Genomic DNA, 20,981 nt, shown 5'->3' with positions numbered 1-20,981 from the left:
AGTGGATTAACCTTTTGCTCGGATATTGTAATCTCTTACTTATTTCAATGTTACGATCACACAAAGAAAGTTTCAGTCCATTTGACAACTCCTTCTAGGTTCTTGATTTATTTTTTCTTCTGTTGACAAGAAGTGTATTTTATACACTCGCCCGCTCCCCTGTTCTTGCGCTGTCCTTGGTGAAGTCCACATGTAGTCTGAAAATCTGACTCTTTTCAGACTGCTGTGTGCAGACTTCTATGGGACTTCAACATAGAGGACCAACGACAGGTGATATAACACCCCTCTCCAGTCTAGCTCTGAACTTCGGGACTGCTTTCATTTACTGTTGGACAGTTTCTTTACCTGCAAGGGGCTTCCATGGGATGAATTCACTTGGATAGCTTGGGTGTTGTGATCGGAGAGGTTCAGCTCATAAGCTACTGATACACATTAGGTAGCTGTTGACTCGACACTCATGCAGTCGGCAATTAGTTCACCTGGCACCCTCATACACACACATGGCTAGGTGTGAATGTACATGGAGGAGAAAGACGCTGGTGGACATTTCTCAAACTGCCCAATCCTTATTTTTCCCAACATCTGCTCTTGGGAGAGTCTGTTATACACCTTTAGATAAATGGCTGGTCCTGTTAAAATTGCCAGGTGCAGCTGACCTGTATCTATGGGTGCTTTTACACGGGACGATCCGTTGGGCAACAGATGCCCAACAGGTTGTCTCAACGATGGTCGTTCCTGTGCTTTTATACAGAATGGAGGCGAGTCGGGATCATTCCAGTCCGTCCGCCTTCATTCACAGTAAACAGGCAGTCGTTCATAAGTGAACGACTGCCTGTTCACATGGAACGATATGTCAATTGGTTTCTGCATGGATTTACACTGAACGATAATAGTTCAGATTCGTGCTGGATCACGGGAATCGAAATGACCGTTCCGCGTAAAAGCGTTTTTAATACGTCCATAGTCTATTCAGGGCTCAATCAGTGAAGGTTGTTTATGATTTCACAAGATCAAGGACAGTGGTTTCCAATCTCGCTTTGTTTTATTTAAAAAGGGCTTCGTGTATACAGTATAGTGCAATCTGCTGATGTTCAAAGTGCATAGCACTGTGCAGGTCCACCTAATGAGCTGAGTGCTGGTGGACAGTATGCTCGCTCTCCCCACAGCAAAACGGCCAATAGAAGCCACTTTCTGCCCTGTTTGTCAGCAAAGGAGCAGATCCTCTGCAGTAGCATGGCAATCTAATTGAGAAGACTCCTTCTGCAGAGTAAGAAAAGTCTGTTGTCGGCTGCCAGAGGGTGAAGGAGACTGATTCTGTCCAGAGCTTTCCCCCATGAAGGACACATAGAAGCAAAGAAAATAGAAAAGTGTTTGTTTTCATTTTTTTTATGCTCAAAACACTGCAAATCACTTTAAAGCTGCTGTTAACAGCCCTTTAGGAGTTGGGTCCACAGTAATCTGTAAAACTGCGCTCAGGACTGGAAACGTCTTGATGTGCGTACACACATTAACACATTGTGTGTTTTTGATGTGGCTTCACAGTAGACTCCACCCTTTTCAATTTGAAAAAGTGAAATCTGCTACGGATCCTCATCAAAAGCCACGTCAATATCTGCACCAAATAATGCAGATTTTGATGTGGATCCTCAACCAAAGTATACTGTGTGTGAACGCACAGGAAGACCTTTCCAGTCCTGAGTGCAGTTTTACTGATTACTATGTTAAACTGGTTTGAAACCTGTTATATGAAAGCAGTAATTGCACTCTGTTTTGTCTGTAAATATGCCATTCCTTCATAGTCCTATTAAAGGGGTTGTCTGCAGGGACCAGTAGATGGCCTGAAAGCACCTGGTCCACCAGTACGGAAGTCATTTGTTATTAACTGACTCTGTGTTCTGGGTCCTAGAGCGTAGTCCTTTACACAGGACCTCTATTTTTTTTTTTTTATAGGCCCTAATAGGACTTATCAGCAGGGGCCATGGTGTTGGCACAACCCCTTTTAAGAGATGTGGAGATGTTCTAAGATCAGCTAAAGCTGTATTTCGGTTGTGGAGTGAATTTCTAAAAATTCCGGATATGAAAGGTGTTTGTGTCATGTCAATGCACAATCACTTCTGGGTATAAATCGCTCAGCTATTATCTATTTATCCCACTCTCCGTTGCTCATGGCTCCCTGCATCGCTATTTTCCAAGATATCGCCCATATCCCTGTTGACATGCAGCTTGAAACTACATTTCCAATTATACCCTCTCCTGTACTTCTGTCCCGTATGCATTCCTGCTAAGATCTGTCTTGCTATTGGCCAGCAATTTGGTCCCAATGGTTGACTAGGAAAAAAAAAAACATTCCTACTGAGCATGCCCGACCTGTAACGCTGGACGTATCCATGGCAACCTGGAAATAAACACTTCTTATCCACTAGGAAAAGAGCTACAGACACAGGATCCAAAGTAGAACCACATTACAAACTTTAATAACATTTGATTATCATTCATTTGACAGCAGTTTTGCGTAACCAGAATTCCTCTTTTAAGTTTTCGCAGTAGGAGGAAGAAGCGGGAATTATCAGCTTTTGGACATTGTAGTAAAAATATGATCTCTCCAGTAAATTGTCGTCAGCGCTTACTTACCAGTAACATACGTTTGGCCCGTGTGGCATGGTCGGCCTCTTTTTGCTTTTGAAGTTTTATATCTGTGTGGGCTTCTTTAAATAGTCCTTCGCTATGTTAATTAGCAGAGATTCTAGGATGGGAGCACACAGTCGGTAAACCCAAGTGACCGCGATTTGGGCCCTGTGTTTGCTGAGATATTTGAGGCAAGTTTGGCTGTGTAGACTGTACTGGGAATCAAGCGAAGGTTTCTGTAACCACAGTGGAACGTTAACTACAGACTACATGTTATTCCTCCAACTGCAGCAAATAGAAGGGAAGACAACCGCACCGATACAACATTCTGTCATCATTTTTTTTCTCCCTTTCTTGATATGAAATCGACCTACCAAATTACTGAGTTGTATAGAGACGATCCATTTTTATTCCCCCCCCCCCAATAGTTTGTTCCTAGAGTAAGTGCAAACAGCAAGCAGCGATTATCTTGGAACAACTTTGTAAATGAGTAGTTCACCAAGTGTACAGCTCAGTCATTGATATGCTGGCAACCTTCTTGGATAAACAGAATGGCTCTAATCTTTTTCTCTAATTGTCAAGTTATAGCATTGCCAACATTAAACATTTAAAGCCCTTTGAAAAAAAAAAAAAAAAAAAAAAAAGTCCACCTTTCATCCGTCGGTTTCTTTTCTCACTAGATCAGGCCTTTTTTTTTTCTCACAGTTTTTAAGAGGTCTGGAAAATTTAAGAGAGTCAGACAAGACTGTTTACTGCATTTTGGTAAACCAAAGTATTACTCAGTGGCTTTGAGCCACATCCATTAAACTGTGCAGAACTGTGGTTTTGCAGTCTTCAGCAACCAAGCAAAACATGTTGTGTCTTAAGATCTTGCTTTCTGTTCCTTTTTTTTTTTTTTCTCTTTAGCTTAGAAACCTGCAGCATGTGAAACTTTTTTTGAGAGTAGGTACAAAACGAGAGCTGTTTACACCGCGCTTGTATAAAAATAATTCTACATGTAATGTCTGTCATTGGGAATAGCGATAATTGGACAGTTCAACTCGACCCACCCTAAATTTGAAGGGGACCTGTCATCAACTAGTAAGCACCATAAACTTAAGTTTAGGCGCCATGAAAGTCAAGGAGACACTTTTTATAGTTTGCCGCTACAACGTTTCTGCAGTGTCCCCCGGTAAGGTCAGTGTGCATAGTGCCTTCTGAAGAGCGTCAAGTAGGCTGTGCATGCGCTGACTTTACCAGGGGGAAACTGCGGGAACGGTGGAATGGGTGAGTATGAACAGAGGCTCCCCGGACTTCACGTCACCTAAACTAGAAGTGCCATAACTTAGTTTATGGTGCTCATAGTTGATGACCGGTTCCCTTTTAAAGGCGCAGTCAGATGAGCAGATTTTTAATTTTTTTTGCGCGCCTGTTGTCGCGCAAAAAAACATGCACCGCCCGCATGTGCCGAAAACGCGTCAAGAAGTTAAAGGCGTGCTTTACTTTTCTGCAAAATAGTGCGTTCACACGATGTAATTATGTGCTGCTAACAGCATAGCTGCTCATTACGCTCTGATGAACGGCCAGATCTTCATGACGCAACAGCGAATCCTTGGCCAGCCCACTGCAAGCTGCTATAAAATGGGGACAATTATGGCTGCGCTTCATTCTGGTTCTACCTGGATTCACAAGACTGTAACTGGACTTGGAGACACGTCGTCGGGAGATGATGTTCTTTTCGGATGTTTGCTGTTAAGCGCATTTGGGGAGTCAATGGAAAATCCTGCGCAGCTCGCACCTAACCTAGTTCAGGTTCTATCTTTACACGCAGCACGGACCTTACAGGTGTGCATTCTAGCCACGCATGTCCTATCTTTGGCAGGTGTGAGAATTTAGCAACGCTAAAAAACAGACGTGAACACTTTCATAGGAAACCATTGGTTATAATAGTTGCGCTCTATTTCCGTGCCAATGGGCACGCAAAAAAATAAAAAATAACGCTCCTCTGACCGTGCCCTAAAAGTGCTCTGTACAGCACTAGGGAAAAAAAGGGTCTTCTATTTTTCTAGAAACAGTCTGCCCATGGGCTCTGATGTGTCTCCTCCACATTCAGGTGAATTGAGCTGAAGTGCAGTACCAGACACAGACCATCGACAGACGTGGCACTGTTTCTGCAAATGCAGCAGAACATTTTTTCTGACCCTGAAAAAAAAAAACAACCTCATTTTAAAGTGTACCCACACTTTTAGGTGACGTTTCAGAATTAGCTGTGTTGCGTGAACACTACGTCTAGCCATTATATGACTGTCATGTGGCATTTATCACCAGCTTACCGCTCTAATTTTCAGTTTTCCTTGAGCATGTCAGTCGCTAAAATCCACTGTCTTCCATACCCTGCACACACACAATAGGAGATTCTGCTCCCCGATCACTCTCAAGCACACACATAGAAATAATAGTAGCATAAAAGATATTGTACAGCAGTACTGAGCAGTGAAGATATGATGCTGATACTGAGACGAGCTAAAACACTCTTGGCTGCAGCATTGTCTGTGCGAGTCTCGGTTTCTCTCTCCTTCTTCCTCTCCTTTTCAAATACTCTTATGGGCAGTATGAGTCAACCGCAAGCAAGGATGCCACCCCCCCCCCCCCCACTTCCTGCAATCTGTCACGGTGTCTTTGTTGCTACAGATTTCACATGACAAGCAATGAAGAGCAAATTCGAAGGAAGGGAGTTTCCTTGTGGACAGCACTTTTTAGATTTTTTTTAAATTTATTTCTAGAACAAAAAATGTTATTTTAGGTAAATAAAGTGATTGGCTATCACACCAACACAGGTTTATTCCAAGTGCAGTGCTTATTTTACCCCATCACCCCCCAACCCCCAGCAGTTTCTGGTGAGCTCTGTTCATTCTGAGGAGTTTGGGACGAACAGAGCTTGTTCTACTTTAAACAGTTGTAGCTCCACTTCTAACAGGGCTGCCAACATGCCTTAGTTGTCATTTTTAAAGCATGTCTGTAGCACTTAGCTTTAGATTCCGTATTCCCAACTAAACTTTAGTTCACTGTCGGTTTCAGTCAGTGTGTGAGCGGGAAGGGGCATCCGCAACGGAGATGTGTGTTCTCCTGCACATCCAGGCAAAAGGTGACATGACTTCTTGTTCATTTTCCACTCCTTCATCACTCAGCAGATTTGCTCTCTGATTATCACATATAGTGTTTTCCCCCAAAAAGGAGTGAAATGATGAGGACTTGCTCATATAAACACTCCTCTAAATCGTGTAACCCCCGCAGATGCTACAGTCATTGCTGACTGTTGCATTAAGGCCCCCTGCCCACAGGCGCTGCAACATCCCGCGGCAGAGCCGCTGACCGGCAGCAGGTGCTGCAGACTTATCTCCGCCGGTCAGCCCAATCTAATAGATAGGCTGACCGCGGAGAATCGGGGCAATTCGCAGCATGCTGTGAATTGCCAGTCGTGAGCGGTGAATCGCAATGATTCTCCGCTCGTTGACAGGGGGCCGGCACTTTCCTTAGCAATGCTGTGGAAAGCCTTAGACGGCGTGATTTGCCGGCGGTTTACCGCCGGCGAAATCACGCCCGTGGACGGGGGGCCTTACAGAAAAAAAAAGAACCTTTTCCTTTTACACAAGACCTTAAATTAAAAATGAACAAAAACTACACCTAATTGATATCACCACATTCATAACAACCCATACTATCAAATACTACAGTACTTATCCAGCATGGTAAATTACGTTAACACTGCTATTTTTATTTATTTATTTTTTTTAAATCCCCTCGCCTTCTCTAAAACCGGAATATACCTCAAAATGGTACCAATTTTAAAATTACAAGATGTCCCACAGAAAACAGGCCTGATACAGCTCTGGGGACTGAAAAGTTAAAAATGCTCTCTGGGCCTGGAATGTGGTGCCACAGTCTTTTTGTAATTTCGAAAAAAAAAAAATGTTCATATTGTGCAGAATTAGTTAAACATAATAACATTTCTATAAATTTTGTTGATATCCTAATGATCCATAGAATTTTAGGCCACTGCACCACCGCCAGACTGGCTTGTAGGAGGGTGGGAAAGTGCAGGACACTGCACTTACCAGTAGATGCTGTCTTTTTTTTCCCCCAGACATATGGTGTGGTGTTGGCTGGCGCGTTTAAAAAAAATAAAATAAAAAAAATAAATAAATTATTTGGTGGTGCCAATTAGAAAAAAAAAAAAATTGGAGTTTTTCTAACTCCATTAGAAACTGTCGTTGTGGTGCTGAAGTGGCTGCTTATTTCCGGTGTCTTGGTGTACATTTACCATTACATGTACTTTTCTGTCTTTATGGCTTTGTGAGGTGGCTGAGATTTCACGCCATTCTCTTGTAGCTCTCGTTTCGCATTGCCAGGGGGGACTTCTTTGCATAGGTGGAAGAGGCATAAATCTAAACATGACAGGTTCAGCTAGTTGCCATTCTTTTACATTAGTCTGTACACTGCAGGTAATTCTTATGTAGTGAAGCATGATGCTTTGAGTTTATTGTGAAGGTGACGGGACTGGTGTAATGTACATTGTGTTGTTGTACATGTATCCTACATGAGAAAAATCCACTTTTTTTTTATTTATTTTTTTTTCTAACCTGGATTTCATGAGTTCTAGGTCTTCCAAATTTCATTTACCCTTATCTAAACATCCCCACTCTTTTTGCAGGCCCCTACTGAAACGTGCTCTCATCACTTTTATTCCCTTGTGCAGTTGTCATAGGCAGTGAAGTGAATCTGTACAATATTTCTTAAAGGGCCACTCCAGCGAAAACTTTTTTTTTTAATCCCTGCCCCCCTCCCCCCCCCCCCCCCAGAACTGTTACATACTGGAGGCCTCCTCTGTGTAGTCCAGTCACTTGCTTGCAATGAAGCCACCTGTCTGATGCTTATCCGACACCATCTTGAAAGTATGATTTTTTTTTTTTTTTTTTTTTGATGGACCAGCACAGCATTAGCTGAGGTTATACCATTTCTTCCTGTTATGGGGGACAGTTGTATCATTACTTTCTATAGTCCTCTAAATAAGCTACGGACCATAAGTACACAGTTAGGAAGATGAGCTGTGATCTCCTCTATTATAACTGTGACAGGAGCTGTGTGATCATCAGCAGTAACTGGGATTAGAAGTGCCTGTGTTCTCCTTTTGGTCAGCTTCTGTGTCCATGCATAGCATCACTGACTGAGAAACTTGATTTAGAAAACGAGACCTAATCCCAAAAAGATCTGAGATCACATGACCACCTGAGGAAAGAGGCTAGGCATTTCAGACAGACAGAAATTACTAAGCAAGGTAGTACTAGCTCACTTATATATATACTGGAGTTCTAGCTACATAATAAAAGAATAAATCTTATTTGTATAGCACCAACTCTTTCCACAGCGCTTTCAGGTTTTTTTTATTTATTATCCCCCACTAAGCTTGGGTACTTATATTATCGACCTTGGAAGGAAGAGAGGATGGAAGGCAACCTTGAGCCGGCTAGCTGATGAGTACATTGTATTTATATTTCACTCGTGCGGTTCTATGTTAAGGCAGCTGGCATGACGTGACCTATGCATTACCACATGCTATCATACTTCAGCGCTCCGCTAATTCCATCTTGCACTAGGTAGGCTGGTATCAAATGCCGTACTTCACCTTTTGTAAAGCTAAGTGTTCTACTCAATCAGTCGTAGCCTTTTGCAGCAGTAGGAAAGCAGAAGTATTGAGGATGTTCAAAAGTGATAAGGTATTGATGTCATATAGACACTTGTCCACATTCAAGATTTCAATTTGTAATCCTTGCCTCCAGGGTGAAGAGATCTAATAGTGAAGTAATCTATGACCGACATTAAATTGTTACACTAAAGAAAGGTTTCCAGGTCCCTCTAGTACTCTTTTAGAGAGTTCGCCATCACCATGTCCTCAGGCATGGAGTTCCATAATCTCACTGCTCTTACAGTAAAGAACCCTCCCCTCTATGTTGGTGTAGAAACCTTCTTTCTTTCAGACATTTCACTTAGATACACTGTACTGATCTTTTACCTCCTAGTTAGCGGAATGTTTAAGGAAATTGCTGACCTCGTGAAATTTACAGTATTTTTTTTTTATTGCGTTTCTTCTGACATTGTAATAAATGTTGATCTTTTATATAATTTTTAACAGCACTTTATGACTTGTAAATAACTGTTCGTATAAGAGTTGACAGAAGTAACTTGGCTTACGTGTACAGTTTACTTCAGCTTATCAGCTTTTATGGTATGTTAATCTTGCACGATTAAAGGTATATGTATTTTTTTTCCTCCTTGGGCATTGATTGACTCATAAGTAAACAAAGGCAAAAGCACTTGAACACTCTTAGTTTAATCAGTTTGCTCAAGCACTTCAACAAGCTGTCAGATTAGAAAGTTTAAGTTCAAACGTTTGTCCTTCAGTTTCCACTGCAACTAGATCTTTCCTGACAACACATTTTACTGACGTGTATGAGGGACGCTCTACATTTACGCACGTAGTGCAAGCAGAATGTTGTGATCAGTAAGTTATAGGGTTGACCATTTTATAGTTTTGAGGTTGTTTTTGTTTTACACCCCCCCCCCCCCCCCCCCCCAGTGCGGGAAACTGCTGGAGACTTCTTCCCGCTGTCATCTCCCTGCTTGTCTTTGAATTCCCCCGCCATCAGCGTAAGTAAGCACTGTGATTGGATCAAGCGCCAGCCAACCACAGCCAGCGCTCGATCATTCACAGCCATTCAGTGAATGACTTCACTGAATGGCTGTGATTGGCTGGCGCTCGATTCAATCACAGCGCTTACTTACACAGTGCTGACGGTGGAGGACTTCAAAGACGAGCCGGGAGCTGACAGCGGGAAGAGGTCTCAAGCAGCTTGCCACACCGCCGAGGAGACCATCACACTGGGGACACAGACTCCAGTTGAGTATTGCGTTTTTTTTTTTTCTTTTTTACCTAGTGTATATACTCGAGTATAGCTAGGCTTATACTCGAGTCAATAAGTTTTACCAGTTTTTCGTGGTAAAACTTAATGACTTGGCTAATACTTGAGTATATACAGTATATATTCAATACAGAATTTGTTGCATATGTCCTTTTTTATAGGAATTTCGAAAAGTTTTGAAATGTCCTAGAAGTATGTTCTATATATCTTAGCCCCTATTTATCAAGCACATTGATAACTAGGATGTGGAATGTAGCATGAAGATCATAATGGTGATGGAAGGCCTGATGTTACTGTTTTAAAACCATAAATGTATTGCTTAAACAAGAGTCCTGTATGGAGGAGTCAGAGTCTAGGAAAAATTGAATGTACGAGGTTTGGCTTATTAACTCCACAGACCTTCATTCTTCTGCATTTTTTTTTTTTTGGTGTGTGTTTTTCAGTTAAAAAAAAGTACGTTAAGTAAGAACAGTCAGGGACTACCAAATTAAGCTGGTCATTAAATAGTAGATCTATTTCAGTGGATCTCATCAACTTCAACTTGATCCACCCACTCACAGGAGACTTCCTGACTGTTAAACAGCTTTTCTCGTTCGGGGGAAATCTGGATTCTCCTGGTTGGATTTTAATCTGTCCTCGTCGATCGCTTTCCCTTCCTGATAGAACTGTCCTCTTCTTCTATTTTCTTACCTCCTGTTTAAAACGTTTGATGATTAAGAAGTTGGGAATGATGGCTGTAGACAATCACTTGCATGTCTGTTGCCAGCTTAAAGTGGCATTCAGCGGGATCGGCCAAACATCTGTTTTTTTTTTGGTATGGCGGTCACTAGACATCCCCTAATGGCAGATGTCCGGAGAAAGAATGATTGTCATGTTGGATTTCAACATTCCCAATTATTTGTCTCTGTTGGGAAGTAAGTCCCTGTCAGAAGGTTCTAGCCGTAGCTTGTTTCCTCCTTGAGATTGAAAATCCTAAATGCGTTATGGCATGATGGGTGATAAATGTATCATTTCTGGGGGTTGCACGGTTCATGAAACTGCACACTCTGAAGTGTCCCCAGTGAATGGAGAGGCATTGCGCATGCATGACCACTGCTCTAGTCATTTCTGCAGGACTAACTTGGATAGACTTGTGCTGTCTCCATAGGTAGTGAATGGAGCGGCGGTGATGCAAGTGCACATCACATCGCCAGTTCATAGGAGGAATTGTTTTCCCTTAAATGGGAAAAATTGGCTTCTATCTTCATTGGGGGTCATTTTGTCTTCCCCTGGATCAATATTCTGGGAACAATGGGCTTAACTGCATGGACAGATGTTTTTTTGGCCTAACATACCATGCTACTTTGACTCAGAGTGCGTTGTTCTCATGATCCCAGCACTCGGCCCTAAGCAATCATACATGTATCATCTATCCTGTGATGGGTGAAAAAGGGTTTTATTGCATTGGGACCATAACGAACTTATAAAGAGGCACTAAACCTACTGTGTGCACCTGATATATCTCTTTGCTGAGGAGAGCTTGGCTGGAATGCTTGTCAACGGAACTACTGTTAAAGTTCAGAAAACTTCTGTTCCATGATCACTACTTTTCACACTCCTATATCCAGTTCCGAGAACTTTCATGTACATTTAGGTATGTGTGAGTGATTAGCCTTTGCTGGTCTTTTTATAACTTTTTGCATTCTAAATCTATACTAATCTGCATGAAAAATCATAGAAAAAGGGAATATAAACAAGTCACAGAAAGCTGCCATATACTTGCCAAGGTAGAAGCACCACATCCATCAACATGCAGACAGCCAAACTGTTGGATGGTACAGATGAACAACCACTCACACACCTTCCATATACTGATGGGGGCGGCTACTCAGCACCAGACTTGCACAAAAAAGGCATATACAGGGTGTAGTGCACCATGCAGGCTTTCAACCTATTAATGACGCCATACTTCAATCCAGCAGGCTGCCCTCCACCACATAGGTGAACCACACTGGCACCCTGGGCGCCCCCAGCGTTCAAAGCTGCATTACATACTGATTAGAGATGAGCGAACGTACTCGTTTCGAGTACTTACGCACCCGAGTACCGCCATTTTCGAGTACTTCAGTACTCGGGTGAAAAGATTCGGGGGGCGGGGAGAGGCGTGGCGGTGCGGGGGGTAGCAGCGGGGAACAGGGGGGAGCCCTCTCTCTCTCCCTCTCCCCCCCCACTCCCCACTGCTACCCCCCCGTGCCGCCACGCCGCCCCCCGAATTTTTTCGCCCGAGTACGGAAGTACTCGGAAATCGCGGTATTCGGGCGAAAAAGGGGCGTGGCCGAGCACGTTCGCTCATCTCTAATACTGATAAATACCGATTTAAAAACGAGGTATTTGGTAATATTTTGGCCAAAGTACACAAGCTCAGTATGTATCGGTAGCATGCATTGTGGCTTGGAACGCTGGGGGAGCCCACTGGATTTTGTGCAAGAATAGTACTAAGCAGCTTCCCCTCCATATAAGGAAGGTGTGAGTGGTTGTTCATCGGTACTTCCACCTGGGCAGTGCTCCTCCATTTGGCTGCCTGCATGTTGAGAGATGTGGCGCTTCTACTTGCCCTCTTGTATCAGTACATTGCTAAGTCTATGGCTGCTTTCTGTACTAATCTGTATGACAGCGACTTATAGATATTAGTGGCCCCTTCCGCCGTTCACATTCTTACATCACGCCGCTATCAGGTATTTACCAAATCCCATCTTAAGTCGGTATATTATCCATACAGCCTTGATATATTGTCAGCGGCTTCGTAGCATAAGAAGCACCAAATGGCAGCGGGGCCATCATTTCATGGACTTAGCAGTGAAGTATGTCGTTTCATCCCTCTCCGGCCTCTTGGTGACAAGCCAGCAGAAACATTCCTTGCTAAATGAAGATGGCCCTTATCGATTTGACCCATGCTGTTCTCGTCCTTTGTCACATTTAGAGGTGTGAGGATCAGGAGCTGGATGGCTTCAGTAGTATATGTAACAGCGTTGCCATTTCCTCCTATTGATTTTCTTCCAGCCCCCCCCCCCCCTCCTCCTTCCCTTCCCACACCTTGTATTATATATTTTGTTCTCCTTAACAGACTTGCCATTGAGCAGTGATGTGCATTTTCAAAGCAGAAATGGTATATTGATTGAGCGCTTGACAATGCTTTTGTTTGATTTTTCATTTTTTCAAATGGTGTGATATTTTTATTTTTTATTTTTTTTTTTGTAAAGTATATGCAAGATGAAATACAGTATAAAAGGGCTGCCGATAGAACACCCAACAGCCCTTTTATTTTTATCGACGTCATTTTTTTTTTTTTTTTTTATGTTGAGGACAGAATAGATTATATCTCTTCTTTTTTTTTTTTTTTTATTTGTACATAGAGAACTCTCGCAACATTGTATCGCCGCCCTGCATTTAGAAACAATAATTTAGCAGCTGTTGATATGGAAGGTTCTTAATGCATTGGATGGCATTATCAAATGTAGCAAGGCCTAATAGCTTTCTGAAATTTGGATTGGGATAAACAGAATCTTTATGAATGTATGTGTTCAGGGATGCATGACCCACATAACCTACAAATTTGATTGGGTTGGCATCAACTGATGGATAGCAGATTAGAATCCCGTGGTTTGCAGGCTACAGATTTGTTGTCAAGCAAGATTTATCAGATGCAATCAGAATTTCAAGAGGTTAGACAGAAATTCCTAAGCACGGATGTTTTTTATTTTATTATTTTTTTTAACAACCACCCCACCCCCACCAACAGCACCTCCTCCCCCCCCCCCCCCCCCCCCCACCTTCCATGTTTTTTGTATGAGTTTAGGGGGGTAAAAGAGACAAATGTATGTATATTGGATGAATCTTCTCCTCTCCCTAAAGCTGTCTGTCTGTTGTTCATCAGAAAGCAGGTCGCAGCTCACTGAGCAGAAGAAAAGATTTTAATAGAAGTTGTGCCAAGGGCTGTAATGCATCATTTTAGGGCCCTAATTACATTACAATGACAAATATCAATGGTGACAACAGCAATAACCTACATCCTTTAATGGCTGTGCTGGAAAAGCAGTTTGGGCCCTGCGCCATTAGTTTTAGACTTGCTTTCAAAATCATAAGACCATTAAGGAACGTGTTTTCATAGTGTTGCTGTACAATAACTTAAGCCCGGTAGTAGGAATTGTAAATGTCTTTCCATAGCGTGATCTCTTGGGACGCCAAAGTTGCTAAGGCAACATATACTCTCGAATGAAATGGTGGGAGGTTAAAGGGGTTTGGAGACGAAGCTGCAAAATAATACATTATTAAAAGGTTTCTCGTGCCAATAAACATCATGCCAATTAACCTCTGTCCCTACTGCGTTGTCTTGTGCCATCATTATCTTCCGTCCAATGGGTGATCTAGAGATGAGCCTATTTTGACTCCATTTTTAGTCGGTGGTTTGTGGACCCTAATATGAAAATAATGTAAATTATGTAGCTATTCAAGTGGTTGTATTTTTTTCGAAACTGCGCAACCCATTTTTTTTGTCTGTTTTTGCCTCTGTATTGTTGTTGGTTTCTTTTTGGCAAATACGGATCTGTATTTCCCCAGTAGAAGATGAAAGAAATACAACGGCAGATACAAATTATGTACGGTTGTGATGTCATCTGAAACGGGACTTGGGCTACCTACACATGGGCAAGCGCAATATTGGGCTGAGAAACATTGCTTCAGTAGGGCAGCGATCCTCCAGCGCAGCTTTCAGCAGAGTCGGAGGATCGGTAAGTGTTTTCCATTGGGAAACCTTGCGCAAGATTCCTGGCCGCACGAAACCGGCCTAAGAAAAACGTAAAAAGACACCTGTCGTTATACGGCAGTAGGTTCCCAACAGGAATGTTTTTTGCGAGGACCCTTTTGTGACGTGCTGGTATGGAAAAAAACGTGCAGGAAGTAACACTCTTCTTTGCAATAACTACAGGAACCGGCCCGTGTGGACGGATATAAAACCTGGTAATAGGGGTAGATTTGAAAGGCGTCTCTAGGTTTCGTTCGGGAAGTGGTGAAATCACACACATAAGACACTGCCTAGTTTATTTTTTTCTTTTAACCTCTTTCTTTCTAGTTCTGTAGCAGCGTAGGTGTCTGGAGTGGAAGGATGACACTTGAATGTGCCTTTGGTGCTTCTGAAGTGTTTCGTAGGGGTTTGTGGCAATATGACATGTTAGCTAAAGGTATTACACTGTTTATAGGTTTTAGGTCTGAAAATGAATATCAACGGAAATGTATGGTTTGTGTAACTTTTTTTTTTTTTATATTTAAAGCATACCTGAGTTTTTAACAAGTTTCTAAAGTATTTCCGGTTCTTCTCACCCGGGCATTTGCTGCTGTTTGCACACTCTTTCATGTCTAGGTTCTGATTTTCAGGTGGTGGTTCCCAATTATCTGCTCTCCTACTGTTGGCAGTCAACTTTCAGACAGGGGTTGTGTAGCAAGTCTAGCATTCTGCCAGCAGATCATAGTAACACAGTATGTTAGGCCAAAAAAAGACATATGTCCATCCAGTTCAGCCTATCTCCCCTCCAATGTTGATCCAGGGGAAGGCAAAAAAAACCCAATGAGGTAGAAGCCAATTTTCCCCATTTTTTTTTTTTTTTTTTAAGGGAAAAAAATTCCTTCCTGACTCCAAATGGCAATCGGAATAATCCCCGGATCACCGACCCTTCTGTAGTAGTCGGTGACTAGAACATGTAATATTGTATCGCCCAAGAAAGACCTCCTCTTGTACTCTTTCAGTTAGTTCGCCATCACCACATCCTCAGGCAGAGAGTTCCAGAGTCTCACTGCTGTTACAGTAAAGAACACCTTCTATGTTTGTATAGAAACTTTCTTTCCTCTAGATGTAAAGTATGCCCCCTTCTGACAATCCTGGGTATATTGTCTCCTGATATACATAGTTATTAGGTCGCCTCTAAGTCATCTTTACATTGTCCTGTACTTCCTTTCCCTCACTCCCCATGCTGCATTGCACTATCTCTGGTCCAATCAGAAGTGAGGTAGTACCTGAATGCTCGCCCATCTGCTTTCCCAGAATGATTCAGGCATTCAGAGATATTCTGGCTGAATGATTAGTAAACCCAATCTATATAGCCGATAGCAAATTGATCCAGAGATTCCCGGTGCGACTCGCATTGCGCAGAACACAGACGCCATGTAGAATCGACCTATAAATCTAACTTATACCCCGTTCACTAAACATGGCTATATATACGCACATATTCAAGACCCGAACAAGTCCAGTGTGCATTAGAACTAGAAATATGACAATTCCTTTAACCTGAAATACTGTGTCACCCATCTGGTCCCGATCTCTCCACTGCGTTGAGGTGGAGACATATTATTTTCTTATCTCCATTCTGGCTTCGACACTCCTCAGACCTCTTTCACTGTATGATGGCTCTGCTGGGAGACTCCTTCCCAAAGTCTCTGTCCGCCTTTTAGTCTTAGGAACCCGAATTTCCAGAAGAGGGACAGATAATAACGGAAAAAGAAGAGCGCACTGCAGTACAACTCCATTCAGTTCCCTGCAGAGCCAGATGGCCGGGAGGGCCACTGTGCATGGAGATTCCATCATGGCCCCATAGTGCTAAATCGGCTCTGCAGCTCCCTCGTTGTCAGGACCGGTGGGGTTGCTGAGGTTGTCCCCCACACCGATCCTAAAGTGATGGTAATTCCAACGATATGCCATCACTTTGATATGAGAGCACCCATTTAAAGAAGATAAAGTGTATATTCCTGCATAGCGTACATGATGTTGTGGGTGTCTACAAAATCACCGGCCTCAAAACATTCTGTGCCTTTATCCCATCAACTTAATGAGCGGCTCATATTTTTCTCTGGTATTAGTTTTATTATCTCTTTGTAATTCCTTCTGTGCCGTCTCCTGGCTGTGTGCTAGATAAGCTATAGATACTTGAGCTGGTAAGTCATTGGATGGTGTCAAATGCCGTGCGGATGTGCTCATTAATGTGTCACTGTCAGGTTTCAAGGCTGACTTGGCAACCTCGGCAGTTTTTCAATGGTCTACTGATCTAGCTGTAAAGACTTTAAAAAAAAATGCAAATTATGAATGGAAATTTTTGGCTGTGCCTTTCATTGCAACAAAAACTTTTAGAGAACCGGCCTTATTAACATACTGTTGAGCTGAACGTTTTGGACTCGAGCCACCCATCTACTGCAGATTTGTGGTTCCTCTTGCAGCTTTGGGTTCGCGTGCTTTCTCTTCATTGGTGTTTATTTACAGACTACGCAGTTGGTATACATAATTTAATATATCAAATGTTAATACATTCCAGCCATGGACAAAAAAAAAAAGGGCCGTGAAATGCTTTTGCTTAATGAAATGCTCTTATATATATTATATATATTTTTTTTTCTCTTTCTCTGCAGGCTGAAATTGTCAAGAGACTGAATGCTATCTGCGCACAAGTCATTCCTTTTTTGTCCCAAGAGGTAAGCGAGCTTCATTTGTAGTCACCTAGCTAAGTAATGCCATTTAAATGACATGTGAGTTATAAAAAAAAAAAAAAAAAAAAATCCTCCTAAGTATTTTCTCCTACCTCGTATCTGGTGGCGCTTGTATTTCATTTTCTTGCTGCTGCACTCATTTCTACCACAGTGTCTTATTAAAATTCAGAGCAATATAATTTAAATGCACTTATATAGTGGAAAATGTTATAATGTGCTAAGCGTAATGCAGCTGTTTTCTTGTCATGTACGCTCGGCGTTGCTCAGAATTATGACTGTTTGTCAGAATGGCATCTAATAGACTAGATTGAAAAATTGCCAGAATAGGTAGAGATTCTTTCTCCTCGCTTGATGATAGGCATTAAATGTTGGCAGAAGCGAGGTTGGGCATATCAAATGCAAGCGCTGCTCTAAGTAAATAAAATGAATGTTGCGTTGGCTAACCACTTCTTGGAAAATGCTAAGTTGTCACCATGTAGAATTTTTTTCTTTTTTTCGAACCAATAATCTTCCTGAGGATATTTCCACAATCCTGTTCGTGACGCCTTCTCCAGCACTGCTAAAATAAAAAAAAAAGTTCTCAAATACAACTCCTTTTCCAAAAATGATTCTGCTGGAGATTTTACTCCCTGAATAATCCCAGTGGTGCAAGTTTTGTTTTATACCTCCTTGCCCAGGCATCGTCCTCCAGTAGTTTTTGTCTAGGTCAACCATGGTTGACACCACCTTGTTTTTTTGCCCTATTGAGGGTATGCTCTTCGTTCTGTGCCATGCCCGGTTGCATAGGGCATACACCAGCTGAAGAGGCAGCTGCTCGCCTCTATATTTGTGCTGCTTGGCATTTATTCATACAACATCGGAAACTTTGCTGCTTTGTCCTGTAAGCACTGCCCCTATTGACTCCACCGGTACACCGTGGATCTTGGGGAAGTGGTTAATGGCTGAAGCTCGTAGGAGGCCTGGAGGAGAAGCAAGGTGCTTCTAAGAAATGTGGCAATTTACAATCAAGCAGTGGCCATGCTGAAGGACCACCACTTCATACTGATGAGTGAGACATGAGTCACAGAGGATTGAGGTTTAGAAAGAGTAGCCGGAAAGCAGCAAGTGAATATCTGGAGCCATGTTTGGTTTAATTTAGGAACGTTATTGGGCTATAGGGTTTTGGAAAAATAGCTCCAAAATTTAGATTCTGGGATAACCCCCATTTAATTGTATTATTAAAGGCAGACCTGTAATCGCCCTATTCTTTGATTTACTTGAAAAGTGGCTGATGTATAAAACTGTTTGCAAGTTTTTTTTTGTTTTTTTTTTACCCCCGCTCTTAGCTCTGTTCACACTAGTGTCCTGGTTTCTGATCTTGACACTTTTTTTTTTCAATGGTACAATTTTATGTACATAGTGTGGAGTGAAATGGGGAAAAAAACATAATTCCACCATCTTTGGTGGGATCTTGTTTCTACGGTGTACACTGCCGCAAAAGGGACATGGTAACTTTGGGTCAGTATGATTGCGACTATCTTTTTTTTTTTTTTTTTTTTAACTCATTCTTACGTTTTTGTTTATTTTTTTTAGTCCCTATAAGGGACTTGAACTTGTGATTTGTTTGCTCGCTCTTGTAGAATAATGTAATTACCACAGTATTACATTATACTTCGATCTGACAGGCAGTCTATCTGGCAGCCCTGGGAGTCTTTGAAGGCCTCCAATTGCCATGCCAACCCAACTGAACCCTGCAATCTCATCGCATGGGAGCCATTTGGGACCCTAAACTCTGATCAGGGCAATTAAATGCTACTGTCAGAATGGACAGTTGCATATAAAGGGTTAACAGCCAAGATCAGCGCGAGAACGTTCCATGCAAACCCAGAACCTCCATAACTCAACTGTACATCATGGAGCATGAAGGGGTTAACTAGAACGTTGTATCCAGCCAGACATTAATAGATTGTAACAAATCCCATTGCCTAGTAATTGGATCCATCAGAAATGAAATGCCAATCTGAACAGAGCCTTAAAGTCTGTCACCAGCATTTTACCATGTAAACTAATCCTGTCCACTAAGTTGGTGATATGATTAGAAGCGACAGGAACATAACACTTTTTTTTAATTTTCTTCTTGCCAGTCCTTCGATGACCCCGAAATTGCATTTTTTACATTTATTTTTTGGGAGCGTGCCCACAATGTAAATTAGCAGCAAACCATTGACGTGCGGTGTGTTTCCTGATACTAATCTGGGCTTTCTCCCTGAGGTTGTGTCCTAGTCCCAACCCTTGCTTAATGACGGATGTCTCCACCCTTTTCGCGGTGCGTCTGTCAGCACCATTCAAGCCCCATTAATTATGCTGATTGGTAAGGTCCTAGCAGTTGGACCTGACGTTTGGCCTTTGATAATGCGCACAATTTGGCGGCTTATTGCTCGCACAACTGTTTGCTACTGATCTACAAATAAACCGATTGAGCTGCATTTAAAATTTCATTGCCATATCGTCATATGGCACGGAGGCCGGGTACCAAAGGCTAGATGGCTGGCTTACTTGCTGGACCATCAAGTGATTACATCTCACACACTGATTTGTGGATCTTATCAACATTTTGCGCTTGACTGAAGATTTGCATTCACAATGTCAACCATGTAACATGTTGCTATAATCATAAGTGAAGGTGGTAATTAGTAATTCTATGCATTATTTGAATGTGTACGGGCACCTTAACAAAAACAATTGTTCTCTGGTTCTTTTTTGGATTTACGAAGCTTTTTAAAGAAGTGTTTCCATCTCATCCAAACGTGGCTAAGCTGATGGAAACAACCAATTTTGGCTGAGTTGCGCTATTTTCATAACTTCCATTGAAGGGGAGATAAGTTTACAGCGTAGCACAGCAAGCTACATTGTTTTCATAGTTCTCTAATTACAGAAATGGTGAGGCTCACTGTGTTCGCATAATTCCCATAGACTTCCATGGAAGTCATGAAAACAGTGTAGTACAGGACGCTTGGCTATACCCGTCCTCCCAGCCATCACATTATGGGTGGTCACAGCAGTGGGGGCCAGAACAGGGAATAGATAGATGCATGTCCCAGAGATGGGACCCGCATAGATCAGACTTCTACTGCATATCCTGTGGATAAGCTATAAAAATCTCTGACAATACTACTTTAAGCATATCTACCTTTTCAGAATAAGCTGCTGTCTGTGGAAATGAGGAATAACAGTATTCCTAGCCGTTTTTTTTAATGCAGGTCATTTTTTATGGCTCTCTGATTTTCAGTTCTTTCTCAAATGGAGGGGTCAAGTTGCTGTTACACTGTGTTTTATACATTCTACACAGAGAAAACTGCAGATTCTGCTCCCGGTCTGTAACACGCACAGCTATGAGAGGATACCAGAGAAGTAGTGAGCTGTGTAGATAGGATTTCAGTAGCTGTGAAATAGTAAATAACTTGCCATTGGCTGCAGCATCACTTCAGAGTTTCTGCTTCTCGTCCTCCTCCCCTCTCCATAAACTCATTTACAACATGAGTCCTCATCCCTCTCCACTTCCTGTTCTCTGTTGTATCTCTATTACTTGAAACTGGCATCACATAACAGGAAGTAGACAGCCACAGAAGCCAGCATTTTGGAGGGATTTTTTAGCACCAAATGTGCGATTTTTAGGTAAAGTGGCTCGCGCTTTTGCTAGCTAACGCATTTGGCTATCGCATAAACATATATGAAAGTACTTGGATGAGAATGGAGTAATTAACCAGAGCCATTATGTGTTTGTAACAAACAAGTCATGTCAGACTAAATTTGCCGACCACACAAAGCTAGGAGGGATAGCTAACACTAGAGAAAAAAGAGCAGATTTAAAAAGATCTAGAAAAGCTTGAACAGTAGGCGGCGAATAACAAT

At 42.2% G+C, this 20,981-nt stretch overlaps 1 protein-coding gene across 6 annotated transcripts in view; it reads left to right on the top strand.

The window, feature by feature from the left end:
- LOC136628324 (transducin-like enhancer protein 4) overlaps positions 1-20,981 on the top strand; it is a 139,856-nt gene that overhangs the window by 10,319 nt on the left and 108,556 nt on the right. For all 6 annotated transcript variants that reach the window (XM_066604140.1, XM_066604138.1, XM_066604139.1 and 3 more), the window contains exon 5: positions 17,013-17,075. In XM_066604140.1, the coding sequence (XP_066460237.1) occupies positions 17,013-17,075 (63 nt within the window). The remainder of the gene's footprint in view (positions 1-17,012; positions 17,076-20,981) is intronic.

The sequence above is a fragment of the Eleutherodactylus coqui genome, chromosome 5 (genome assembly GCF_035609145.1).
Source record: "Eleutherodactylus coqui strain aEleCoq1 chromosome 5, aEleCoq1.hap1, whole genome shotgun sequence".
In the NCBI taxonomy this organism is placed as follows: Eukaryota; Metazoa; Chordata; class Amphibia; order Anura; family Eleutherodactylidae; genus Eleutherodactylus; species Eleutherodactylus coqui.
Note: the sequence above shows the minus strand (reverse complement) of the source record. Positions and strands in the feature narration are given on the sequence as shown.